At 23.1% G+C, this 26,702-nt stretch overlaps 7 protein-coding genes across 13 annotated transcripts; 4 read left to right on the top strand and 3 right to left on the bottom strand.

The window, feature by feature from the left end:
* Positions 1-352: 352 nt before the first annotated feature.
* Positions 353-1,261, bottom strand: LOC552403 (mediator of RNA polymerase II transcription subunit 10). Its single transcript, XM_624776.5, has 3 exons — positions 1,118-1,261; positions 715-798; positions 353-645 (listed from the first exon to the last, which is right to left on the bottom strand). Exons 1-3 carry the CDS (start codon positions 1,237-1,239, stop codon positions 456-458), a joined length of 396 nt encoding a protein of 131 aa, XP_624779.1. The 5' UTR covers positions 1,240-1,261; the 3' UTR covers positions 353-455.
* Positions 1,262-1,520: 259 nt separating this feature from the next.
* Positions 1,521-3,104, top strand: LOC412276 (epimerase family protein SDR39U1). The gene is made up of 6 exons (XM_006561686.3): positions 1,521-1,769; positions 1,866-1,972; positions 2,043-2,313; positions 2,422-2,687; positions 2,759-2,872; positions 2,941-3,104. The coding sequence occupies exons 1-6, from the start codon at positions 1,745-1,747 to the stop codon at positions 3,049-3,051; spliced, it is 894 nt and encodes a 297-aa protein (XP_006561749.1). The 5' UTR covers positions 1,521-1,744; the 3' UTR covers positions 3,052-3,104.
* A 688-nt stretch (positions 3,105-3,792) lies between these two features.
* On the top strand, positions 3,793-5,620 carry LOC726197 (autophagy-related protein 101). Of its 4 annotated transcripts, none has more exons than XM_016914049.2 (3): positions 3,793-4,568; positions 4,897-5,031; positions 5,149-5,620. In XM_016914049.2, the coding sequence occupies exons 2-3, from the start codon at positions 4,905-4,907 to the stop codon at positions 5,559-5,561; spliced, it is 540 nt and encodes a 179-aa protein (XP_016769538.1). In that variant the 5' UTR covers positions 3,793-4,568; positions 4,897-4,904; the 3' UTR covers positions 5,562-5,620. The 4 variants fall into 4 exon arrangements, with proteins under 4 accessions (XP_016769538.1, XP_016769537.1, XP_016769536.1 ...); XM_016914047.2 differs by having other exon boundaries at positions 3,795-4,250; positions 4,412-4,568; positions 4,897-5,618; XM_016914048.2 differs by having other exon boundaries at positions 3,793-4,250; positions 4,897-5,619.
* A 3,499-nt stretch (positions 5,621-9,119) lies between these two features.
* On the top strand, positions 9,120-12,657 carry LOC727324 (prolactin-releasing peptide receptor). Its single transcript, XM_006561685.3, has 3 exons — positions 9,120-10,162; positions 10,871-11,124; positions 12,438-12,657. Exons 1-2 carry the CDS (start codon positions 9,203-9,205, stop codon positions 11,090-11,092), a joined length of 1,182 nt encoding a protein of 393 aa, XP_006561748.1. The 5' UTR covers positions 9,120-9,202; the 3' UTR covers positions 11,093-11,124; positions 12,438-12,657.
* A 1,371-nt stretch (positions 12,658-14,028) lies between these two features.
* LOC552341 (N-alpha-acetyltransferase 30) lies at positions 14,029-16,907 on the bottom strand. The gene is made up of 3 exons (XM_006561684.3): positions 16,370-16,907; positions 16,083-16,255; positions 14,029-15,767 (listed from the first exon to the last, which is right to left on the bottom strand). Exons 1-3 carry the CDS (start codon positions 16,632-16,634, stop codon positions 15,450-15,452), a joined length of 756 nt encoding a protein of 251 aa, XP_006561747.1. The 5' UTR covers positions 16,635-16,907; the 3' UTR covers positions 14,029-15,449.
* A 273-nt stretch (positions 16,908-17,180) lies between these two features.
* Positions 17,181-19,116, top strand: Rps8 (ribosomal protein S8). 2 transcript variants are annotated; one of them, XM_006561498.3, is made up of 5 exons: positions 17,181-17,330; positions 17,695-17,825; positions 18,228-18,479; positions 18,568-18,697; positions 18,963-19,116. In XM_006561498.3, the coding sequence occupies exons 1-5, from the start codon at positions 17,327-17,329 to the stop codon at positions 19,070-19,072; spliced, it is 627 nt and encodes a 208-aa protein (XP_006561561.1). In that variant the 5' UTR covers positions 17,181-17,326; the 3' UTR covers positions 19,073-19,116.
* Positions 19,117-20,827: 1,711 nt separating this feature from the next.
* On the bottom strand, positions 20,828-26,674 carry LOC102654791 (protein kinase C-binding protein 1). 3 transcript variants are annotated; one of them, XM_016914127.2, is made up of 8 exons: positions 26,217-26,674; positions 25,845-26,101; positions 24,816-25,274; positions 24,313-24,631; positions 24,056-24,236; positions 22,034-23,983; positions 21,656-21,948; positions 20,828-21,013 (listed from the first exon to the last, which is right to left on the bottom strand). In XM_016914127.2, exons 3-8 carry the CDS (start codon positions 25,241-25,243, stop codon positions 20,885-20,887), a joined length of 3,300 nt encoding a protein of 1,099 aa, XP_016769616.2. In that variant the 5' UTR covers positions 25,244-25,274; positions 25,845-26,101; positions 26,217-26,674; the 3' UTR covers positions 20,828-20,884. The 3 variants fall into 3 exon arrangements, with proteins under 3 accessions (XP_016769616.2, XP_016769617.2, XP_016769618.2); XM_016914128.2 differs by having other exon boundaries at positions 26,001-26,101; XM_016914129.2 differs by having other exon boundaries at positions 26,005-26,101.
* Between the last annotated feature and the right edge of the window lie 28 nt (positions 26,675-26,702).

The raw sequence follows: 26,702 nt of genomic DNA, 5'->3' as shown, positions 1-26,702 counted from the left end.
GGATAAAATATTTCAAAGTGGGATCAATATTTTCTTTTTAATCAATTATTTTTTAATCAATTAATAAATCAACTAATATATTATCAATCAAAATAGAATTAAGATAAATAATTTTTATTTATCTCTTTTCAAAATATCATCATAAAATATTATTGTGATTTAATATAAATCATATTTTATTGATATATTGTTCATATTGATTTTTATCTTAATTATTTTATTATATTTTATATAATAAAATATATTGTATAATTTAAATTATAATTTATATTACAATTTATTATTTATATCAATTTATATCATATTATATCATATACAATAATATATATTCATAGGACATATATAATAAAAATTTGTTTATTTAATAAATATTTATTATATAAGTGATTAAAATACAATAAAAAAATTAACAAAAAAATATTGCATTGATTTAGATAATTCACTTTATATTAACTTCATTCATCTCCACGTATTGCTCTATATTTTGCTAATTCTTGTGGAAAAACTCTAGTTAATTCTACAAGCATATTTGCTTTAAATTTTCTATAAGCATCGATTTTTCCTTTTACTTGTTCATTTTTAGTTAATGCTTTTTCTATACAATCCTTAGTATATAATTGTGGATTTCTTCCTTGATCAATGTAACTAAAATTACATATAACATATAAATATAATATAATTTTTGTTAGATTCTTAAAATTTTAAAATACTTACTCGAAAACTTCCAAAGGTACATGAACATCTTGAACTTGAGATTTAAGTTTATCTATTTCTTGTAAGCCATTTACTAGACCTTGACTAAAATATTTAAATATAAATATGTATAAATTCGTATAATATAATATATAAATATTTCAACAATACAAACAAACAAATTTTAATATAATTTAAATTTTAATTATAACCTAACTATACTTCATGATACTTAAGTTTTTATTAACTCTATTTAATTATGAAAAATTACTATCAATCTTAAAATATTTTTTATAAATAATAACAATTTAAAATAATTGTAATTAAATTTTCTTTAGCACAAATGAATGAAAATTTTATGGAATAATATTAAATATTTATTTAGAAAAGAATTGTAGAAAGATTATCAACATACATTACTCACATTTTTTGATTCAATACATTTTGTCCTTGAGGTTGAAAATCACTCACTATAATACGTATTTGTCTAACATTTTCAATAAAAAGCTCTAATTGTGTTTCCAAATTTTCTAACGCGGACGCCATTTTTCATATTTCTTATACAAGTGTTTTATATATATATATATATATATATATAAGCGTATGCGCACGTTATATTTTACATTCTGCGCATATATAATATGCACATGCATTTATATGAAAAAATATTATTTACATCCTTTCTATTTACATTTATATCCTATAATATAAAACTTATATCTTATAAATTGTGTAATTTATTTTCATTATATTTGAATGGTATATCTTTTATGACATAGATACGTAAAATTAAATATAAAGTTATATAAAATAACGTTATTTATAGTATATAAATAAAAATAGTATAATTCATCGAAAATATAAATATACTTTATTTTACATATATATATGTTTGTATATATGTGTATGTAAAAAAAATTTCTGATTTGAATTTATTTAGTAATCGATAATAATTTAATAAAGTTACTGTATCGAATACAATTTCTATACAATACATAACAATACGTATTTCTAGGAACTGTTTATTTTGTAATATATTTTTACAGTAAAAATGACGCTAAAACATGTAGTTATAGGCAAGTTTTTTTCTCATTCGACAAACTTAAGATAAATTTTCGAAATAATATTGGCTAATAGGTTATATTACGGATGAGGTTATGTAATTGTCTCAGGTGGTGGTACAGGTTTTATCGGAACACAAATAATAAATTCATTGTCTCATAAAGGTGCTTCTTATACATGCATTTCTCGCATGCCTGGGCCTAATCGAATTTCATGGGTAAGAAAGATTGAATCATTATAATCATCTAATATATAATCAATGATATTATGTAATGTACAATTTGTAGCATGATTTGGAATGTTATGGTTTACCTGAAAATACTACTGCTGTAATCAATGTTGCTGGTCAGAATATACTTGATCCAAAACAGCGATGGTCAGAAGGATTTAAACAAAATGTTATAAATAGCAGAGTAGAAACAACAAAATCTTTAGCTAAAGCTATTACAAATACTAAAGCTAATGTTTTTATAACAATTTCTGGAGTATCATATTATAAACCAAATGATACAGAATATACAGAAGAAAATAAATGTGAAAAATATGATTTCCTATCAGGTATATTTTTAATTTTATTGATATTAATTTTTTCATAAATATTAATTTTTAATGGTATAAAATTTTTCATACATATTAATATATATTATTTATATTAAAATGTATCAGAACTTTGTCATAACTGGGAAGCAGCTGCACAACTTCCAAAAGATAGCAATATCAGACAAGTTACAATTAGATCAGGAGTTGTATTAGGAAGAAATGGTGGTATGATCAAACAAATATATTTACCATTTTTCTTTGGGTTGGGTGGTCCTATTGATAATGGAAAACAATATATGCCATGGATACACATAACAGATTTGGTCAATTTGTTTCTATTTTCCATTGAAAATAAAAATGTACATGGTATATTAAATGGTGTTGCTCCACAAGTAATTAAATTAAATATAGATATTGAAATGGATATAAATTAAATATAATTAATAAAAATTATCATTTATAGATTGTAACAAATACAGAATTTACTAAGGCATTTGCATCTGTAATGCGAAGACCTGCATTTATTCCTGTACCACGAATAGTCTTGAATATCATATTTAATGAAGAACGTGCAAAAGTTAGTTTAATCTTGATTGTTATTTTATTGCTATTAATAAATGCATAAATAATTGATCTTTTTTTCAGATTATGCTAGAAGGACAAAAAGTTATACCAAAACGTGTTAATGAATTAGGATTTCAATATAAATATCCTGATATTAACTCTGCATGTGCTGAATTAATTAAAAATAAGTAAATAATAATATGTATATATATTTTAAAAGTAATAGTATATTTAGATTATATTAATTTATGTTTGCATTATTGTATAAAAAATATTATATAAAAAATAATTTATTTATTTATTTATGTTATAATTTTATATAGTTGATGAATTTATTTTGTGCATTTCTCTAAAAAAAGAAAACATCCATTTTAACAAAAATTTTAATGTACTTAATGTCAATAATTTTCATTGTAATATATATATGAATTATATATTATTTCAATATGCAATGTATTTCTTTAACCATATACTTTGATAATGATTTTCATTTTTATAATATAAATAAAAATAATAAAAAACATTATTCAAATATATTTAAAGAAAATATGAATTTATAAAATTAAATATAATTACATTTTTTATTGTAACAATTTAATTATATAATAAATCTCTGTGCATTAAATTTTTTTATAGTTAAAATTATAATTTAAAATTTTATAATCAAAAATATATTCTTATAATGCATTTTATATTTTAAAAAATCAAAATTATGTATTTGTTAAATATTTATCACGAATGAAAAATATTTAAATATTTTTTAATCATTATTGCGATTTTTTTAGTAACTAATTAATTTGTTGTTAACAGAATGTTTATTTATTTAAAATTATTATTTACTTTATTTACTTATATGAAGATTCCTTATAAAATTAATTGTCGAAATAAATTTTAAAATAACTAAAATATCAATAGTAGAATCGAATAGTAAAATTGAAGAAAATATAAAATGGCGCGATGCTGTAAGGACAGCTGTTATTCATCTAGAAGAGAAAACAGAAATAATTTTATTTAAACCAAGTGATTTTACATGATTTTGTGTATAAAAATTTTGTTATCGAAAGATTTAACAATAAATAATATCTTATGAAAAATAAAAATAAAAAGTTAAAAATATAATAATCATTTAACTTAAATGATAAAACAATTTATACAACGATGACAATGGTAGTAGATATACAATAATTTGGTGGAGGTGGTTGTGCGAACATCGGAGAAAAAGACTTAAAGAAATTTTTTATGAGAATAGTGATTTCATTAATTTTAACATAAATTAAATCTAATTAATATTAATAATAATGACTTGAAATTAATTTTTTTTAATGTATTTATCAGAAGAAGTGAGAATACTTAGACGACGAGAGAAAAGAAAGAAAAATACAAACAGAGAAGTAAGTTAAAGTTGTCCTAAAAAATATAAGCAACGCTTATTTTTTGAATTTATAAAAATAAGAATAAAATAAAGCAGCAAGAAAATTATATTCATAAATTTTAACTCCCTTTCGATGCATCCACATATATATCGAATATTTCGTTTTTGAAATTTTCAAAGACTACAAGGACTTACTTCCATGCATTTTCACAACGGTTATTTGATTGTATTTTCGAAGTATCAGATAATTTTCTGCGATTAAAAGATGACCAAATATCGTCCAGTATCACAGCAAGTCTCCAGTGATAATCATCATTTTTACCACTGCTTTTACGAGGTTAGAATTAAAATCGATGCAATTATATTTCGTTTATTTTTATCCATATCTCTTTTTTATGTTACATATTTGAAAACGTATAATTAATTTTATATTTATCTAAGCAAAGTTTTAATATAACTCATGTGATTTCATTTGTTTTTGTTCAATCAACAGTTTATAATGAATTAATATACACGCTTAATTAAATATATAATATATAAATATATTAAAAATATTATGGTAATTTGGCCTTATATAATAATTTATTTTATTTGTTTTGTATAATTTTATTTTATTTATTAGACAATTTATAAAAATTTCTATAATATTCCTCTTTGTTATATAGGAATCACTATGAATGCCAGAACTCAACTATTTGAATTAAGTATGGAGGGCAGACAAGTGGATGAAGCAGTAGCAAGTATCTTCCACAGTGTTCTTTTCCATCGAAGTCTTGGTAAATTTAAATACAAGCAAGAAGGTAGTTATTCAGTGGGTACTGTGGGATACCAAGATGTTGACTGTGATTTTATTGATTTTACTTATGTCTGTTGTTCATCTGTGCATCTGGATCAAACTTTGAAACGTGAAATATCAGGTTTTTCTGAAGCTTTGCGTTCTACTGATAGTCCAGGTTCTGGCCAAATATCCTTGGAATTCTTTCAAAAGAAAAAAAATCGTTGGCCCTTCCAACCAGAATGCATACCTTGGGAAGTATGGACAGTAAGATTGGAACTTATTAAATTAGCAACAGAACATGAGAGACAGATATGCAGAGAAAAAGTTGGAGATTTATTAACAGATAAGATTCTTTACATAACAGAAGTAATGAATCGACATGACTATCTACCTAAAATGCCAAATCAAGCTGAATTGGATTTGATTTTTGATACATCATATCCTGATATACAACCTTATCTATTTAAATTATCATTTACAACTTCTAGCCCATCAAGTACAACAATGGGTAATACAATGAAAAAATTAATCAAAGAAACATTATCCATTTAGTTGTTTATTAATTTTTATGAGAATTTTTTTAGTAATGTATATATAATCCAAATTCATTTTTGGTTAACATTATAAACTTTTCTTTGCTAACAAAAAAATTATTTTGATTATATCAAATTTTGCGTTAAAATTTATATACGCATCGAATTTTCATATTCTTTTAGTCTCTTTTACTTATATAAACATTTACTATGTTATATGTTTTTATATATATTCACTTGCATAGAACTTGCATAAAGGACTTGAAGTCTAGGAAAAAAACAAAGTTAATTATATATAATATTTATGATAAAGTGGGACAAAGAACTAAATCCCACATATCAAAATGTCATTTCTGACTAATATCTATGCAAATTTTATGCAAATAATATTTGTCAGAAAGAAAAAAAACAAACTGATGTGTATATGTATATATATATACATATGAATGTATATATATACATATGAATATGTATAAATATACATACATATATGTAACATACACATATACAATATATATGTATATATATATAATTGTATAAACCTAAAATATTTGTAAAATTTCTATAGTACAAAGGAACCAATTGTGTATAGCAATTACTGTTTTGCGTATATACTATTCCAAGAATATCGTCCACTGTATAAGTCTTCTAGGTAATCAGTTATACATTAAATATCAAATATTATATTTCTTTATCATTTTGAATTTTAATTCGTTAATATTCTGGATATCGTTAATAGCGAAATGATATCTCGTTATTAATAGAGTGAAATATAACATTCTTTGTTTTATTTTTCTTTAAAATTTTTTCAATAGTAACAAAGATATACGGCTATTGTAAGAATATAGAGTAGTGTAATGTGTTTATTTAACAAAATGAAATTTAAAAGTTAATAAATTTGTCTTAACATATAAAGCTGTTATTTCTTTCTTTCTCTCGCTCTCTCGCTCTTTCTCTCTCTTTCTCTCTCTATCTTTTTCTTTTTCTGATTCTTTTGATGTTTAAAAAATTTTATATATATGTTTAAAAATGTTTAATATATGGCTGGAACCTAGACTTATTATTGTAAAATAAATTTATAGTACAAATGCTTATTTCTATGTTTGTTATTCATGTATTTAATGTAAATGAAAATATGTATTTATGCGAATGCAAAATTAATTTAAAAAAACTTTCATTGTTTACTTTTGTTAGAACATCTTTGTTAAAAAAATAATTTATAAATGATTTTAACTATTTAGTATTAAACAATTAAGTATTTCATGAAAATGTAAAGAGATGGGAAAAAACAAAAGAAATAATGAAATAGTGATGATAATAATAATAATAATAATAATAATAACAATAACAATAGTAATAATAAGAAAAGAGTTGAAAGATTCCAAAAATATCAAGTATATTTGAATGTTAAACAGTAATATTAACTTTTGTTCTAAACTGAATGTTGTTATTTGAACAAGGCTTTAAAAAATAATAGGAGGTGTATCAAATTGATATAGATTATTTATGTAGATATATAAATATTATGTAATAGTTTAGATTAAACTTTTTTGAAAGATTATGCTTTCATATAACAATTTTTTGTATTAAAAAAAAATATGCAAAAAATTTTAACACTTTAAAATTTAGAGTATTAAATTTATAATTTATTTTTAAAATTATTTTCAAATTTATTTAATAATATGCAATAATAAATATTATTATCTTTGCTTTGAAATATGTGAAATTATAATTAAATGCGTATTCGATAAAAAAAGAAAAACTTAAAAGCTTAACCAAAGAATGCCTATATCCAATAAGAATGTATAAAAAATTTAATAGAAAAGAAAAATTGCAAATAAAATAATTTTTTGATATTTTTTAACATGTTCATTAATTTTATAAACATTAGAAAATATTCGAAAATTATAATTGACACTCATCAAATTTCTTTGTTTATAATTTTATTAGTAGTGTTAAGAATCAACACATTTTTTTTAAACATATGCTTCAAATTGTGTCTAAAAAGACAGAAGATACAGATGGTAATGTGGACGCCTGCGCAAGAAAACGGCGGCTTGTCTAGTTAGGTTTTGCTAACAATTTTCCATTTTCAGTTATCGATGGAAAAGGCCGGCCGTCACTTCGAAAGCGCTTCATCGTTGGAAATAATAACACGTTAAAAATTGTGGTACCATTTCTATTTATATAAAAAAATTAATATAAAAAACATTGAATTCAATTTTTATAAAAAAAATACAAAAAAATTGAAAATTATTTACCAAATAATAGATACGTAAAAACAATTACAAGAATTCTAAGTGCTAAGTGATTTATAAGATTATGTTTTTTATTCAATGCGACACGCAACGACGATGATAGCCGACGTACCCTTCATCCTTGTCAAATTCTTCGATCGATACATTAAAACATTTGTGTACTTATAATTATCGAGTATATCCAGTGATTAATTTTTTTAACAATTTTTTATAATCGTCCAGAAAATAATTTTATCCAGATGATCCAAAATTATCCAGAAAAATTTTAATTTCATGATAGTTTTAATCTTTTTTTATGTTTAATTTCTTGTTTTGTTTTCATTTTATATTTCTCATTATATTTCTCAATAGAAATAACGAGAAAATATAAATAGCATAGTAAAAATTAATTCTCAAAATTATCAACAGGTGGTTCAAGAAAATAGCGAATTTTATCTTTTATTTTAAAAAATATATATATGTATATTTCGATAACAGAACATTGTTTAAATAATTTTTTCAATATTATTTATAATAATATCGAATAAAAAATTCAAAAACGAGGAAAGAGAAAAAGAAAAAGATGATGCGCGATTGTATTGTATTAAAATTAAAGTTAAAAGAAATTAAGTACACGATTAATCAATAATAACGAAACGAAATATATGGAAATTTTTTAATCGAATGATTTTATAAATTTTTTTTCGATTAGAAAAAATTTTATATAACTGACATCGATCGAAGGACGATTCGTGATCACGCAATATCGTTCTATTTTTGGGGAATGTTTTTAAATAGTAGTAACCTCGAGAAATACCAGATTTCACCATCTTTAGAGCAAAGAAATAGAGAAATTTTTTAAATTAATAACAATCTATATATATATCGGTACAATCGGTTTTGAAACAACGTGTAATATGAAAGAAAAGATTTTCTATTTATGTAAAACGAGTCAAAATTGATTCGTATTTTATATCTTGTCTTGTATTATCTTGTATCTGGCATGAAATTCGTTTAGGAAGCTATAAAGTTACAAATTTATTTATACAAATTTTATTTACTGCCTCGTTATTTGCTTCGAAATCATGATCTCCAATCAAAGAAAAACAATTAATTGCTAAATATCTTTCGATTGCTATATTATTATTTACATATTTATTTCGTGTAAAATTATTTTAAATGATAGATTAATTGAGATATATATCATATTGAGATATTCCAATTTCTCTAACAATTCGATCGAAAAATTTGAGAAAGAAAAATCGTTCGAAAGAAATGAAGAAAAATATATAGAAGAAAAAAGAGGAAAATATTTGAAAAATTGAAAGAGCAAAGATAATATAAAGTTGCAATTTAAAAAAAGAAAAATCAGATTATAAGAGAATAGAAAAAAAAAAGAAGTTAAGTGTATCGAAGAAGAGACATGAATCGTGAAGTGGATAATACAGTGATTCCATCGAACAATAACGTGGTGGAAGAATGGTCGAGCAATTCGACTATCGAGAGCGACATAACTTCAAACGGTTTAGTGCAATTAATATTTTATATACTTTATGTACATATTTTTATGTTGGGTGTGTTTGGTAACGTGCTGGTATGCTTCGTCGTGGCACGAAATCGACAGATGCAGACAGTTACGAATTTGTTCATCACGAATTTGGCATTGAGCGATGTTCTGCTTTGCGTTCTTGCGATACCGTTTACACCATTGTACACGTTCCTCGGTAGATGGATATTTGGCAGAACTCTTTGCCATTTGGTACCGTATGCTCAAGGCGTCAGTGTGTACATCAGCACGCTGACCTTAACGAGTATCGCGATCGATAGATTCATGGTAATTATCTATCCGTTCCATCCTCGTATGAAGATCGAAGTATGTTTACTCGTGATCATCGGTATATGGATATTCGCATTACTACTCACTTCCCCTTACGGGATTTACATGCACCTCGAGGAATACACTTACTGTGAAGAACATTGGCCGAATGAACGATTTCGCAAAATTTTTAGCTCCATCACGTCAATACTACAATTTGTCCTACCATTTTTCGTAATTGCATTTTGTTACATCTGCGTCTCGATCAAGTTAAATGATCGAGCTAGAACGAAACCTGGCACCAAGACCAATAAAAGGGAAGAGGCTGACAGAGAGAGGAAGAAGCGAACGAATCGAATGCTGATTGCTATGGTCACTGTGTTCGGTATATCATGGTTACCGCTTAATATCGTAAACGTTATCAATGATTTTTATTCGCCGGCCAATGATTGGATATATTATAAACTTTGTTTTTTCATGACACATTGCCTCGCTATGAGTAGTACCTGTTATAATCCTTTCCTTTACGCTTGGCTCAACGATAACTTTCGCAAAGAGTTTAAACAAGTACGAATTTTTTTTTTCTAACACATTTATTTCTTATTATACACACATACACATATATATATATATATGCACGTGCAGAAATTTATTTGTCGTTATAGTTTTTTATTTTTCTCCCTTTCATGTTAAAAAAAAGAATCGATTCGGAAAGATGTAAGCGTTTTTTAAACATACTACTTCCTAAAGAATTGCTTGAAATAACCTTATTGAAATTATATAAATTTTAATAAAAATAATTTATCGCTTTAATTTTCGAGCTTTTTCCTTTTAATTATATTTGTATATATTTGTATTTATGACATTTCTAAAACTAGTTTAAACGATTTAATAGAGAATATTATTCATCGAAAAATCTTGTTCTTCGTAAAATTCTATTTACCATGATTGTAAAAGAAAATCTTTTAAGGGAAATTCACACTCATTTACATTATAATACAAGTTTGCTCGAACTTTATTTTACTTTTTAATATGCGCCGACAATATCTTCTCCAATAATCGAGCATCTTGTTATTTTAAACTTATCATTATATTTCTCATTTATATTTTCAATATAAATTTAATTTGTATTGTTATACATTTTAAATTATAATTAATTTATTTATGAAACAATTTTAAATTTTTAAATTTTCACATATACTTTTGATATTAATAAAATTTTCACCAGTCCACCGTTACATTTATATTACATTTACCAAATAAATTCTTTTGAAGGTACTTCCTTGCTTTTCAAAAGCAATTAATGGTTATACTCCGAAAACTACCGAAGAATTTCAAAATAATAAAGAGTGTAACGGAAATAATACCCTTCAGGAATCTTTATTATTGAATGAAACGCAAATAAGAAATTCGAATCCAGAAGGGTGTGAATTGATTACCCACGAAACGACAGCCAGTAACGTGTCGAGAGACATAGAAGAAACAGAAGCTCTCTGATTCGACAAAGGTTCAAATGTCAATCGATTAATGTAAGTACTTACCTTTCCTTTGCAAAGAAAAGAGAATAACATCGTTATATTCTCTTTACCATATATGATAAATATCTCGAACTCGATTATATTATCTGTTGGCTCTATTATAATAGATCTCTGTATCACATGTTCTTGACAAACAAGTAACGAGATTACGTTGTTCCTAATAAACTGAATTGCTTCGATTCAATCTTCAATATTTATGTCAAATTTATTAAGAGGAGATAGTTTGATGAAATGAAATCCATTAACTAAGATCGATTTTCATTTATTATTTTTAATTAATAACATTTTAATTCATTATTAATTCAATATTTAAATTCATATTCGCGTTAAAATATATTGTTCTATTTCTATTTGCGTTTTAGATTAGATCAATTGATGATCAATTGAAATTATAAATATTTTCAATTTTATAATTGAATAATTGAATGTTATTTTTAAACACTTTCAATATTTTTACTTTAATATAAGAAACGAGCATAAAACAGATGAAAGAGAAAAAGAACAGAGAAATGTGATTTACTACAAATTGTAAAAGTATCAATTCGCATATCAAATAAAACATATTTTTTTCATAATATATTTCTTTTTGATTCTTTGCAGGAAGCTTATAAAATTGTTATTTTAATGATTGCAATTTTATTTTGTTTTTATTAATAGAAAAGATTATAAAATATTTGTTATTATATTATACATTATTATATTATTTATTGCATCACAAATATATAAAAGAAAAATAAAAGAAATAAATGTAAAAATAAAAAAAAGAATAGAAATAAAAAAAATTGAAACAATAATAATACATAATACAATATATAATACAAAAAAAAGATGTGATAAAATTAAATGATGATACAATTGAACTCAATATTATAAGAAAAACAAATCGAAAAAATTACTATATTGAAGACATAAATATATATAATATACTATATTATATGTATACATATACATAATGATTGGATTATATGCACGGTGTACTATATTGAATATTTATATATTTATATATGTTTCAATAGGTTGCCATGTACTTCATACTGTATTTCGAGATTTAGGATAATTATTTTATTTTTCTATCGTCACTTAACTTTGTTATTAATTCAATGTTATATCCTAATGTGTATATTTTTTCATTAATAATGTTTTTTTCTTAATTTTTTTTATTCTCCATTATCCAAAATTATTTTTTTCTTTTTCTTTTTGTTTTTGTAAAATTTCCATTAAAAAAAAACATAAAAAGTAAAATAATAAAATAAAAAGACAATTTTTTTTTTAAAACATTCCTCTACTTTATCTCTATTTTCCAGAAATAGCTGTACTTTCCCTGGAGGCTAAAAAAATACCTACTTTCAACCAAGTACATACTAAATTTTTAATGGATTATTATACATTTAGAATGAATCGTGATGAAATTAAATGGAGGAAACAAGAAATATAATATTTTTAAAAAATATACAATGTATTTATTATGATATGTTAACATTCATGAATTTAAATTTGTTATAAATTACAAAAGAAATTGCAAAAAAAAAATAAACAAAAGCTTATTCAACTTAAATATTCTATTTTTATATGTCTATATTTCATTTTTATTTTAAATTTAATGTTAATTTTTAAATATTTAATTATAAAATAACAAAGATGATTAAAATTTATTGTTAAATATCATATCGATTATTAATCATAATGATTATGATAAAAAATAAAATAGAATTATATAATAACATATAACTACTATATATATCTATTTGTTTGGTTTAACTTATAATTACAACTTACAATTACAATACAAGATATGTCATCAAATATAGTTTAAAATTTTATTTAAAAACTTATTCGATCGAATGTAGATAAGAGAACATATTGCAAGGGTATGTTCACTGATAAAAGCTGATAACAGCATCGTTTTGATCGATCATTCTCGAGAATGTATTCTCCCCTTTCTCTCATCTCCAATTTCAATTCTACAATAACATCTCATTACAGTATGAAATGATTATGGTAATCTGAGCACACCTCGTAAAAAACGATGCTTGTCAAGATAATATATATATATATTACATGTACATATTCATGTCTTTATATGTGTATAATCTATATATAAACTACAATTATAAATAAATAAATATAAATATAAATAATAAATATAAATCATATATATTTATTACTACTTGATATATAGTAAATAAATATTTATTATATATATGTGTATATATATGAATTTATATTTTTTTTATTGTATTCTCCTATCAGTTTATTATTTTACGAGATTGTTTAAAAACAGAGATTAAAGAAAAATGAGATAAATACATTTGAGATTCAATGCTAATTTTTTTTTCTATTTATGGTACATATATGTATATAAATACAGACAAGATAAATATAGTACATAGAAATATATATTATAATTTCATAATAATAAAAAAAAAAGTAAAATACATTTACTCAAATAAATTTCAATAATAAAAATCTATTTATGCAATTAAAATGCATTAAATTCGAAAAAAATAAAAATATAATACAATAATTCTTCCAATTAAATATGTAGTATAATAGTAAACTATATAAGAATATTTATTATATAGTTATTAGAATTGTATATTTTGTATATTTTTATATCATATTAAAATTTAGTTTCAATTCTAATCACTATTAATGTTGTAATCTTATTCTTTGCTGAATCGATAATGTCGGAGATGAGATTAAAGTAATGTATGTAAAGGGATATAGAATCTTTATAAAATATATAGAAAAATATATTGAATGATATTTATTTTGTATCTCGTCTGTAATCAAATTATTGGTGCTTACAATATAATAGTAACTTTTTTTTTATTCATATGAACATTAAATATTTTTATATAAGATTTTTTTATAGGAAATAATAATAGGCGACTCTAAAAACATTTAGGTATTTTTATTAACATTTTTACATTTTTTTCAATAGTTACGTCATGATCTGTGCCTCGCATTTATTTTATACAAAGCTGTAACATTTAGAAGAGAGAGCAATAAATCTGCTCTATGTCATTTTACGTGAAATATATTTTCTTCACGATATTTTCATTTAGCAAATTTTATGTTTTTTTTTTTATTTTTTTTTTATTCATGTTTATATATATATATATATATAAATATATATAACGTATATATATATATATATATATATACGTTGTATATATAGTAGAATCTCGATTGTGATAAAATAAAAATATGTATCAACAAAATACGTGCAAATTTCAATGTTCGTATAATGAATACAATAAATTATCGCTATAACAATATTAATAAAATTATTTTTTTACTATAATATATGAAATCATTCTTCACTATGTACTATTGGAATGAATATAGTTTCTGATTAACAATGATTAAAGTTACAATAATCGAGATTCTATTGTATATGCATTCATTTATATACATTCGTATTCTTTATTATATTTAAATGTAATTGCAAATATTTGGATAATATACTAAAATTAATATTTATAAAATGTTTCATTTTATCGTACAATAAATCAATGCTTATGCAATAAGAGAATTATCCAATACAACAAAAAGAAATACATACATGTACGAAAATATTTTGAATATTTTTTTAAAATAAACAAATAATATTATTATTTGATTCATGTTCCATCACAGTAATTACAACGAAATTCGACCAATTTCTTAAAAAATTCACATTAATTATTTATAAGCGAATTAACTTAATATTTTTAAAACTTCATCATATTTCATCATAAATTCACAAATCTCTTTGTTACTGCATTGTATCAGATTTCATATTTAAAGAACATGAAAGAGGCACAAGAGAACATATCAATTACTTTCAAAACTCATTTTACATTTTTTATCTTTTTTCCCCTTATTCTTTCTCATTGTTATATTTTTAAGCTGCATTTATATACTATTCCAATAAACATTAATACCAAAGGGAATATCCTGATACTTAACAATCAACTATATATTTAGAATCACTAGTTTATCTATTTATTCATTATATTGTTTTTATATTATTAAAAAATACATTCATGATATGATGTAGTAATGCAACATAATAAAATAATAAATATATTCCAACTGGAAAATTGATTAAATTAATCATACCAGTTAAACATAACGTTAAATCGTATGCGCCATATAATCCAATTACTTTTTTTCCAGGTACAAACGTTTTTCTGCGCATACAATATATATTAATCTCCTTGGTATTAACGTTACATTATTTCTGGATATTACTGAACATTGACGTTATATCCTTTCAGCATGTTAGAGTTAATTAGATCTTTATTAAGATATAAAGATATAGATGAATTTCATCTAAGCCATAATTTCAATCGAAGAGCATCTACACCATTTAAATAATACCGAAATAATCGCTTATCACGCACAAAACCAAGATTCTCGTACAAACGTAATGCTGGTCGATTAGTAATTTCTGTTTCTAAAACTACTTCACCAGCATTATCTTCCACCATAGCCTGGATTGCTCTTCTTACCAGATTTGATCCAATCTTTTGCTTTCGATATTTTACATCGACAGCTAACATTGCAATGTATCCACGTTTTATGACTTTTCTATGGATGTCCAGCTTGCAGACAATGGCACCAACACACTCGTCACCAAACATTGCCTTGACGAACAAAAAGCAAGAGTTTTCTGTAAATTCTACACACCTGCAAGACAAAGGCATCCGACCAAAGCTGGCTAACAATTTTTTCTATTTCTTAATATTTTCTAATACCATTATCTCTTAGATAAAATCATATAAATACAAAGATGCACAATATTATGAAATAAATATCTTTTCCAGCATTGTATGAATATATGCTTTAAGAATATATATATTCTTATTATATATTATAAGATTATATATAAGATATATATATATATATATATATATATATATATATATATATTATTATTATTATTTCAATAATATACATACCAGAAAACATAATTTTGGCCAATTATAAATGAAATATCTATATGTGTAAATAGAATATGGTTCACTTAGGTCCTTTTGTATTAACTTCATAATATCAGGCATTTGTAATTCACTTGTGTAACTAACATACTTTATATCATTACCTCTACTTTCCAATGTCCCTGATAATGTACCTAATTATATATAAAAAATAATCAATATAAAGATTTCATAAAAATATACTTAGTTATTAAAATTTAAATGTACAAAAATTGAATTTTAATTAGATAAAGATTAATTTCTTATACCATGTTGATTTAATTGAGTAGTTTCAGGTTGTGTAAGATTAGTCATGCTAGTAATTCTTTCAGGAGAATTACAAATTCCATTAACTCGAGATATTCCATTTCTATGTGATTCTCCATATATTTCAGTTGTCTTTAAACTAAGTCGAGATGTAATATCTAATGTAGCAATATCTGTCAAAGAGTTTTCATTCTTTTCTTCAATACTATTTTGTTCACTTTCTGATTCATTTCCATCTGTAACACTTTCTACATTTATCTTTTCCATTTTAATTCTTTTAATATTTCTGTTTTTTGAATATCAGAATTTCTATTCACAAGATACAATTTGAGTAAAGAATTTTAAAAATGATAATTTTTCCGTTTTTATACAATATATTGCTGTGACATTAAGGCTTTTAGATGTCATATCAATTTTTTAATCGAATTTTCATAATTATGATGAGTTAAACAATTTTCGTGCTGTTAATGTTATTTTCAAATATAAAATTCCAACGTAGCCCTTCAACTGATGGACACCATATTGAATTTTCAATGATCATTAAGAAGACAAACATAAACAATATGCAACTAGCAACCATCTTAATTTTAGCATTATATTACTATCATTTTTTTTAATTTTAGATAAAAAATAAATAAATATAATTGATGAAATAATATAATTAAATTTTGTATAACTTAACTTTAGATTATATAATATTTATAATAATATTTTTTACAAAAATCATTTTAATATAAATAGAATTTTATTCTTGTTATAAAGAAATATAAAATTTTTATATTAAAAAAATAGTATATTTAAAGATAATATAAAAACAAATAAAATAATGTTGATTTTTATTATAATACATATACTATTTCATAATTGTAAGAGGGCGCTTATATTCTTGGACAATATCAGAAGTATGTAGAAGTTCTATTAATATTAAAAAGTTTAAGGTTCTTTTCGACTAAAGCACCATGGGTAAGTTGTTTGATATAATGTTATAATTTTGTTTTTATCGCTTTGAATCAACTTTTTTAGCATTAAAGTTATTATCAAATGATTATTAAAAATCTATAAAAACATTAAATTTTTCTATTTAGATGTATATTATTTTCATATATATAAATTAAAAGTTTAAAAATTTATAATATATCGATGGTTTTTCGACACTTTTCTTATTTTAACGATATAATCTTTACAATCTGCTTAAATTTTATATTTATTATATTCAATACATTATTTTATCAAATATAATTCTATATAAATTTTTTATTTTAGACAAAACCGAAATTGAATAACAATTATATATCATTAATGATAAATTTTTTTATATGTTATATAGGTATTTCTCGCGATCATTGGCATAAGAGGCGAGCAACTGGTGGTAAAAGAAAACCAATCCGTAAAAAGAGAAAATTTGAATTAGGTCGTCCAGCTGCAAATACGAAACTTGGACCTCAACGTATTCATACGGTAGTATTATACAATTTTTCATATAAAAATTTAATTTAATAATATTAAATTATTTATTATCACAAATAAATTATAATTCTATTCAGTTATAAAATATAATAAATATTTATTGTTTTTAATCTTATGTTTATAATTAATATTTATTGTTATTACATCATATTATTTATTTTTGTTTTAAAATTATAAAAGATATGAAATTAAATAATTTTGTATGAAAATATAATTCTTTTATATGAAAATAATGCAACGATATTTAAATATGATATGATGACCAACTTTACCTACTCTGAGTATTATGTTGACTCATATCCCACAGCGAACTGAATAAAATTATTACATATTATTTATTTTTTTTTACAAATAAACATAATCTTTATAAATTCATTTTTCCTTATAAATCAGGTACGTACCAGAGGTGGTAACAAAAAATATAGAGCACTTCGTTTAGATACAGGAAATTTTTCATGGGGATCTGAGTGTACTACAAGAAAAACACGTATTATAGATGTAGTTTATAATGCATCAAATAATGAATTGGTGAGAACAAAAACTCTTGTAAAGAATGCAATTGTCACTATTGATGCAACACCTTTCAGACAATGGTATGAAGGTCATTATGTTTTACCATTGGGTCGTAAACGAGGTGCGAAACTGGTAAGTGAATAAGTTTTTCATTTTCAGTATAATAGATGAATTAATAATATAACATAATTAACAAATTAATAATTATTCAAATACATAGACTGAAGCTGAAGAAGAAGTTTTAAATAAAAAACGTTCGAAAAAAGCAGAAGCTAAATATAAAGCAAGGCAACGATTTGCTAAAGTTGAACCTGCTCTTGAGGAACAATTTGCTACAGGACGTGTTCTTGGTGAATAAGATTTTTATAATATATAAATTAATTTTTTAATATATATAAATTTAATAATTATTGTTATTTTAACTTCAGATTTTCATATAAATTATATTTTATATAATTTATATATAAATAATGCGTCAATATTTTATACTAAATAACAATAGTTATAATAATTTTAAATGAAAATATCAAAACAAAAAATATTAGATATATTTTTTTATGAACTAAATTATTCATCAAATCATGTTATATGTATATTTATTGATTTTAATTTTAGCTTGTATATCGAGTAGACCTGGACAGTGCGGTCGTGCGGATGGTTATATACTTGAAGGAAAAGAACTTGAATTTTATATGAGAAAAATTAAAAGCAAAAAAGCCAAATAAATATGTAATTACAAGAAGAAAATAAAATAATCTGTACGAAAAAATTTTAATAAGTAATTAATATATCCTTATTTATAAAAAATTTTCTAAAATTTAAAAATATAAAAATATATAGATTTTAAATATTTAAACAATAATACAAATATGTAGGAAATATATATAACATATAAAAACTTATATATTTGTTCATTCATTTTACGGATAAATATTACGAAGCAATTAGAAATAGAAATACAGAATATATTTTTATTCAATATAAAAAAAACGGAAATAACAAAAAAATTATAAAAACAACGCCATCTCTTGAGTTAAAAATTTTTTCGAAGGTAAAATAAGAATTAACGATTCTTGTCATTTTTATAATATCTTTGGCACTCAAGAGATAGCGCTGTTTCTAATTTACCCTCTGTCCTTTTCGCATATTTCTTTGCCTGTGATATGTATGAATACTTCTTCGCAAATTCTACATTCCTATTAATAAATCAAAGCTTTCAGAATTCGTCCACGAGATAACGCTACTTATATTAAATTTCTCCACATTCACTCAGTTGTCCCATTGAAAAGTGCATTTCCGATAAAAAAAATTACCTATGGTAAAATTTCTTATAAATTCGCTATTTATTTTTTATTTGATTTTGAATAAATATATTCTATCAATAATTATAAGAAAAAAAAGAAAATAACAGCGATAATTTGATATTTAAAGATATCTATCTATGAAGTATTATAAATGAAATTATATTACTGTAATAAATATTCCAAAGTGAAAAACGCAGAAATATTGAGAAAGTTAGGAAAAAGGAATTTTTTGGAAGAAAGAAAAAAGTATACATGTATGACATAAAAATATATATAAGATATATTATGATAAATAAAAATAATATATATATATATATATACTATGTACATATATGCAATACATTTGTGATAAAAATACATAAATATCTGTTATTATACAGATTGAAGTTTGGTTTCATCTATTAAACATATAAACATATAAGTAATGATTTAGATTTACATGAAGTAGTAATCTTTAATATATATATATTTTATATAATATATCTATATTTTATACATCAATGATGACATTTTAAAAAATTATTAAGCTATTTAATTATTTAAATGTTATTTTGCTTTTATATAATTTATGATATGATTAAAGATTTAAATCTATATATAGATTTATAATTTATGTCAGAGAAATTGCTATAAAAATTAAAAAATGATTGATAAATCAACATTATTATGCACATATTGAATCTACAAAATTAATTATTTAGAAGATATGTATAAATATAAGAAATAATTAAATCTATGCATAGATTTAAAGACAAATAGTTCAACTTTATCTTAAAATGTAACATTGTTTTCTAAAAAGTATAAGTATATGAAAAAGATAATAAGAAAATAATTTAAACAAACATTAACTATTATTTCAATCTCAAAATAAAATAAATGATAAAAAGATTATTTTAACACTTTGTAAGTATCATCTTTTACATTTTTAAATAAATAATAGGAAATATAACATAATTATTAATTTGCAATATAAATTATTTATATTACACTATCTATAACATTTCTCATTTATTTCAATTTTTTATACGGAATAAGAAATAAATAATTTTTCATGCTCATGTAAAATAAAGTATAAATATCATTTATTTTATTTTAAAATTTCAATAATTTTCTTACTTTTTTCTCTTCTTTTTTTTTTGCTAAAAATATATAATAAATTAAATGTTGTTTTTTTAATTTTTTTTTTTTTAATAAAAATTTTTACATTGGATTACATTACATGGTATACATACACTATGATGAATTTCCATTACCATCAGTTTCAGAACAACACAAAGCTAGAGATGTTGATATTTTGTTCAGTTTATCATGTGATAATTCGTACATCCTATTAGTAGGGCTGTTTACTTTGATATTATGATTCTGAAAAATATAGAGGAATTTGTTGGAGCATTGTATAAAACCAAAAATAAAAAATAATTCAAAATTACATAATTATAAATTTATCTAATATTTAATTATCTAAATAATTAATGAGGAACAAAGGTAACAAAAATATAAAGGATCAAAAATAAATTCAGTGTAAATTAGAATATTCATTATATATATATTTATATATATATAATAATATATATTCATATTTGAATTTTAATTTAAATTTCTATATTAATTAATATAGAATATAAAATACTCAACAAATATATATGAGATCATTTTTAATTAATACATAAAATTAAAATTGGTTGTTTTTATATAAAATAATTATTGGAGTAGACATTACTCCTTGAATACATATTCTTTATTTTGTTATTTGTATTTTTTACATTACAAAAAATTTATGTATAAAGTACTATCTTGTTCTAACATTTTAACAATAACACTTACATATAAATACAAACTGTGAAGAGCCATGAAATAAAAAATACAATAATATTGATAAAGCTTAGAATAAGTATTTATAATTTATTAAACTTCTGGCTTTAATTTCAGACTTATTAATATATTTTAGGCCCTCCACATGTTTGATGTTACATGTTGTGTATTTATCATAAGTCTGGGCATCACCTGCTGCTGATTCGAATTTACAGTAGAACTGGTAACAATAGTAGTGAATGAAGGTTTTTGAGCACATGTTCTCATATGCATTGGCCAATGTGATTGTTGGCAAGGATAATCACAATATGCAGTATTCCAACAGCAGTAAAATAATGCTTCTCTACCACACATTGCACACCATTGTTTACGTTTAATTTCTTCAATACATCGTAGCTTTTCTTCTTCTGCTTCTCTACGAGTTTCCTCAATAGCACGTAATCTTTCAGCTTCCAAACTTGCTTTCATTTCACGTAATATTCTATCTAAAATAAAAAAAAAAACATTTAAAAAACATATAATTTTTATAAAATATAAAAATAAAATGAAGGATAAGATACGAAAATATACCTGTATTATGTTTTAACTCTGCTAATTGTTGTTGATGTTGCCATCTCATACGTTCTATTTGTAATCTTAAAAAATGTACTGTCGCTTGGTGATTTTCGGACATACGGCTTTCACAATTTTGACTTTCTTGTGCTGCTTCCTTGTATGCCTCTTCCATTAATTTAGCCAATTTTCTGGCTAAATCTTGAGCACCATGATACAAACGAGCACTAATAGGTCCTGCTTCTGGTGGTAGCATTTGATATTCAATACGATTTTCAGTTTGATGATCAGTTACCATAGAATCGATTAAATTAGATTGTGTACTCGTCGATGAACGTGGAATGAGTTGTGGACAATTACGAGGTTTATTAGGAAATGATTTTCTAGCTTTGCTTTCCTTTGTTTGTTGATATGACAGTTGCAGTGAAATTTTCGAAGTCTGTTGATCTTGAATTGAAACATCACAATTTTTCTCTTTTTCAGTAATCAAATTACCAGTGGATTTTTTTGTAGTATTAGATGTACCATCATTTACAACAAAAAGTAATGCAACAGATTGATCTGTAGTATTTTTTTTGTAAGCGTCAACATCACCATTAATATCAGTATCAATTGGTGTTTTATTGCTTAGTATTGAAATAGTTGATTCTGTTAAATTATTACTATGATTTTTAGAGTTATCTTTCAATTTTGTTGAATCATTTTGTTGTTTAATTATCGTTCCTGTATTTAATTTCTGATTTTGTTCTATTGTAGTAGATCTTAAAGCTTTCTCGGCGTTCATTTTATCAACTATTCTTGTCTTTGGTTTATAAACTTTTTCTATATTTTTAGTATTTTTAAAATTATTCTTTTGCGAATTTAAATTTTGACTAGCATCTTCTTTACCAATATTCATTTTAGAAATGAATTCCTTTTTAGACATTTGAATATCTTTCACTGTATGTTTTTTTGAAGTTACTATTTCTTGTTTTAATAAATTTTCCAAAGATCTTTTATTATCATTTGTTTCATTTTCAGAGTTTTGTTTCAACATAAAATTTGATCCATTTGTGTCATCTTTTGTTGTATTTCCACTATTTATTTCGTTTTTATTAATTTTACTTGTACTTGGTTTTATATCTTCTTTTGTAACAACATCCAATTTTGTTAATATATTTTTGCCTACTTGAACGTCTTCTTTAATTTCTCTGTCCATTGATTCGTTTAAATTGTTGCTTGTAACAGCAATGGTTTCGGTTTCGTGAAAATTATCAGATTCTATTATTTTAGATGGTCTACTTTCAATTTTGCTTCCTTTATTAGTCGAGTTAAATTCATTTGATATTTTATTTTCAGTATCAGAATTGTCTATCTTCTCTAAATCGTTTTGCGATTTCATTTTAACATGGACTCGCTTTTTAAGAAAAGCAGTTTTCTTAGGAATCAAGTGTTGCGGAGATATGCAATTACTAGAATTGAGAGGATCGTAATTTGGTAACATTAATTTTATTTGCATTGGATCATGCGGATTATATTGTACTTTAGGAGGTGCAAATTTGAATTCACCAAATACAAGTTCTAATTTCCGACAATGACGAGTAATTTCTCTAACACATTCCTCCATATCTAATTTTCTTTTTCTTGGTAATGGGACAGGTGGATCTTCTGAATATAAATATAGATCTCGTGGAGAAACCCATGCTCTATCATGTTCACCAAAAAATCGAACATCTACAAAACCTTGAGAATTCATTCGAGGCATAGCTTTTGCAGGCCAAAATGGAAAACCTTTCAATTTAGCCCAAACTAGTGGATGAGGACGACGACATGGTTCAATAAACCATGCTGGTTGTGGTCTTGGCAAATTTCTTCCATGAGCATAACAATCAGGACATGCTTCAATTTCTGATACTTCTTGACGTGCTAATTTAATAATTTGTTTTGCAGCATTCGTTAATTTAGATGTATCAGTGTATACACCACCACCTATAATTTGATTTATATAGAACTAATTTTCCTTATTAATTTAATATCAATATATATTTATTATGTACATACATGTGTTAAATACAATACAGTTATGTTGAATCCATTTAGCATCAGCCATAAATGCATCTGTACTACCGTATAATTTAGCTCGAACATTTGATTCTAAAAGGCTTAAATCCATTGGCTTTACTACATAATCTAGATAATTTGGAGCTTCAGAAAGTTCTACTGGTTTCCAAAATGGTTCTGACTATAATCAGAAAATTTGAATTCAATTTTAAAAAAATAATGAAATAAATTAATATGAATAAGAAAATAGTACATACACCAGGATATTCCCTCATTCTTTCAACAACATGTTTTAATAATAAACATAATTGATCAACAGATAATTGTGCCATAGCTGTAGAACGTGTTTCTGCATTTTCCGCTCGTAAAATTGCTGCACATTCACCACATATCCAATTTTGAATAATTGATTGTTGCATTCCTATACATTTGCGATGCCATGATCTAGGACATGCACTACAATGTGCTTCTACTGATTCTTTATGACATCGCCAGCAAAATCTATCATTAGTATTTTTTTTCTTTCGTTTAGTTCTTAAATTATTTTCTTCTAAAAATACATCTGCTTCTTGAGTACTAAAAAATGAACTTAGTTTCTTAGTTTATTATTTTATTATTACTATTTAGAATATTATTAATCTGATAAAGAATCTTAATACTGAATCTTAATACTTTACATCAATTTGTATTGAATTTTTATAACAATTCATTTTTAAATGAAATTAAATATAAATTACAAATAAACATTGTTTATACTTACGTAATACTTCGTCGTGTTCTTTTTAAATTATTTCCACTTTTACTTATAACTTCTTTTGTATTTTCAGTTTTAATTATTTTAGAATCATTTTCAGAAGCAAAAGAAATAATATCCAACTTTTCACTGTTCTGTCCATGTTCTATTTTATTTATGTTACATTTGATATCTTTCTTATTATTTTCTAAAATAATTACATCTTCCTCATTTTCATATTTCTTTTGATCACAATTTTTAACATGCACTACATCTTTATTATCATTTTTTATGTCTATAATAGTATCTTTACTTGTTTCTTTATTAGCAATATCAATATTTTGTTCTTCTTGAAGATTTGTCAATTGTGAATTTTCTTTTTGTGATTCAGATATAACTGAACTTTGCAAATGTAAAGAATTTGTAAAACTTTTTTGTGCCTCTATTGATGTCATTTTGACTCATTGCATGCATTTAGTTGCATATCTATTTAAAAATAATATTAAAAATATACATATATTATAATTAAAAATTTATATATAAATGTAAAATGTTATTTATATGTCCAAAGGAAATATATTAAATTATTACTTAATTAAATACAATATGTAATAATAAAAAATAATATAGAACAAAAATATAATAGATAAGATTATGTTAATACAAAAAAAAAAAAATAAATAAAATCTCAAAAAATAAAATAGAGAAAATAAAAAAACATTATACAAAATAAGCTTTGTTTATAAAAAAAACATTTATCAATTTTTTTTATGATTACTTCAATAAAAGATATTTTAATTGCTACATTAAGACTATGAAACATAAATTTTTTAAAGATTTTTGACGATATTTATTTTTGTAGTTAATATATGAAATACTTTCATTAAATAATTTATATTAATCAAGAGCAACAAATATAATAATATTTATAATAATATTGTTGTTGTATTATATATTGATTAACAATAATATGATAGAACATACAATAACAGTAAACTGAATATAGGGGTTTTAAATTATATCCAATACTATAATGTGAATAGACAAAACAATTACCATCTATAGAATTCAGATAAGAATCTGGAAATAAAATTAATAAAGATGTCTTTTTCTCAATAATTTCTGTAGCTTTCAAAATGTGTTCAACAAATCAAATAAATCACTTTCAATATAAATCCCAAACAACATGGATAAGCGAAATATATCACTTACTAACACGACATTGCATCAAAAGCATGAACATTCTTTCCCCCTCCAATATACGAGGCTTCTTACTACTAGTGTCTCCATCCTTCGGTAATATTTGTAGTTAACTATAAAAAACCACGTGATATTTGAAATTTACAGATTATTATAAGCATCGTTTGTCAACTTTTTTATATTTTTAATATTAAAACTCAGTATTACATTTAATAATTTAATACATACCTATTGCCATACGCGGATTTCATTATACACATATATGTTTAAATATGTATACTTTATAATATGTACAAACGATATTTCTTCCATTATTTTATTTGTTTATTCAATTATTATGTATATACATGTACATTTCTTGAATATTTATTTGATAGAGATAAATTCTGTTCTTTCTTTTCGTTAAGAAAAAACCGCCCTTACAAACCATTCAAGTTTAATATAATCAAATATTTTAATCTTATATACTTTTATGTAGATTGTTTTCTATCAATATGATTTAATAAAATCAAATTCTTTGAAACATTAGTAAAATAATATTCTTGCAATATGACATTTATCATTAATTTGTTACAGCCTTCTTAAAACACGTTTAAATATACCTAATATATTTAGCATTCGCCAAATATATAATATATGATAATCAAAATATAGTGCAATAACATTTTGAAACAGTTTAATATTTAATCGCACCATATTTCTGCACAAATACAC

The sequence above is a fragment of the Apis mellifera genome, linkage group LG9 (assembly GCF_003254395.2).
Source record: "Apis mellifera strain DH4 linkage group LG9, Amel_HAv3.1, whole genome shotgun sequence".
Classification (NCBI taxonomy): Eukaryota; Metazoa; Arthropoda; class Insecta; order Hymenoptera; family Apidae; genus Apis; species Apis mellifera.
The sequence above is the reverse complement of the archived record's forward strand: the minus strand, read 5'-3'. Positions and strand labels throughout refer to the sequence as shown.

What these genes read in the sequence shown, in the direction of transcription:
- LOC552341 (XM_006561684.3), bottom strand. Translation starts at nt 16,634, where the DNA reads ATGGAAAAGATAAATGTAGAAAGTGTTACAGATGGAAATGAATCAGAA. An exon ending in TACTCAATTAAATCAACATG is followed by an intron (nt 16,256 to 16,369) that starts GTATAAGAAATT and finishes ATATATAATTAG; the next exon opens with GTACATTATCAGGGACATTG. An exon ending in GGCCAAAATTATGTTTTCTG is followed by an intron (nt 15,768 to 16,082) that starts GTATGTATATTA and finishes TTGTTCGTCAAG; the next exon opens with GCAATGTTTGGTGACGAGTG.
- Rps8 (XM_006561498.3), top strand. An exon ending in GTAAACGAGGTGCGAAACTG is followed by an intron (nt 18,480 to 18,567) that starts GTAAGTGAATAA and finishes TCAAATACATAG; the next exon opens with ACTGAAGCTGAAGAAGAAGT. An exon ending in TGCTACAGGACGTGTTCTTG is followed by an intron (nt 18,698 to 18,962) that starts GTGAATAAGATT and finishes TTTTAATTTTAG; the next exon opens with CTTGTATATCGAGTAGACCT.
- LOC727324 (XM_006561685.3), top strand. Translation starts at nt 9,203, where the DNA reads ATGAATCGTGAAGTGGATAATACAGTGATTCCATCGAACAATAACGTG. An exon ending in TTCGCAAAGAGTTTAAACAA is followed by an intron (nt 10,163 to 10,870) that starts GTACGAATTTTT and finishes ATTCTTTTGAAG; the next exon opens with GTACTTCCTTGCTTTTCAAA.
- LOC552403 (XM_624776.5), bottom strand. Translation starts at nt 1,239, where the DNA reads ATGGCGTCCGCGTTAGAAAATTTGGAAACACAATTAGAGCTTTTTATT. An exon ending in AATGTATTGAATCAAAAAAT is followed by an intron (nt 799 to 1,117) that starts GTGAGTAATGTA and finishes TAAATATTTTAG; the next exon opens with TCAAGGTCTAGTAAATGGCT. An exon ending in GTACCTTTGGAAGTTTTCGA is followed by an intron (nt 646 to 714) that starts GTAAGTATTTTA and finishes ATGTAATTTTAG; the next exon opens with TTACATTGATCAAGGAAGAA.
- LOC412276 (XM_006561686.3), top strand. Translation starts at nt 1,745, where the DNA reads ATGACGCTAAAACATGTAGTTATAG. An exon ending in GCTAAAACATGTAGTTATAG is followed by an intron (nt 1,770 to 1,865) that starts GCAAGTTTTTTT and finishes TAATTGTCTCAG; the next exon opens with GTGGTGGTACAGGTTTTATC. An exon ending in TAAATGGTGTTGCTCCACAA is followed by an intron (nt 2,688 to 2,758) that starts GTAATTAAATTA and finishes TATCATTTATAG; the next exon opens with ATTGTAACAAATACAGAATT.
- LOC102654791 (XM_016914127.2), bottom strand. Translation starts at nt 25,243, where the DNA reads ATGACATCAATAGAGGCACAAAAAAGTTTTACAAATTCTTTACATTTG. An exon ending in AGAACACGACGAAGTATTAC is followed by an intron (nt 24,632 to 24,815) that starts GTAAGTATAAAC and finishes TTCATTTTTTAG; the next exon opens with TACTCAAGAAGCAGATGTAT. An exon ending in GAATGAGGGAATATCCTGGT is followed by an intron (nt 24,237 to 24,312) that starts GTATGTACTATT and finishes TTCTGATTATAG; the next exon opens with TCAGAACCATTTTGGAAACC.
- LOC726197 (XM_016914048.2), top strand. Translation starts at nt 4,905, where the DNA reads ATGAATGCCAGAACTCAACTATTTGAATTAAGTATGGAGGGCAGACAA.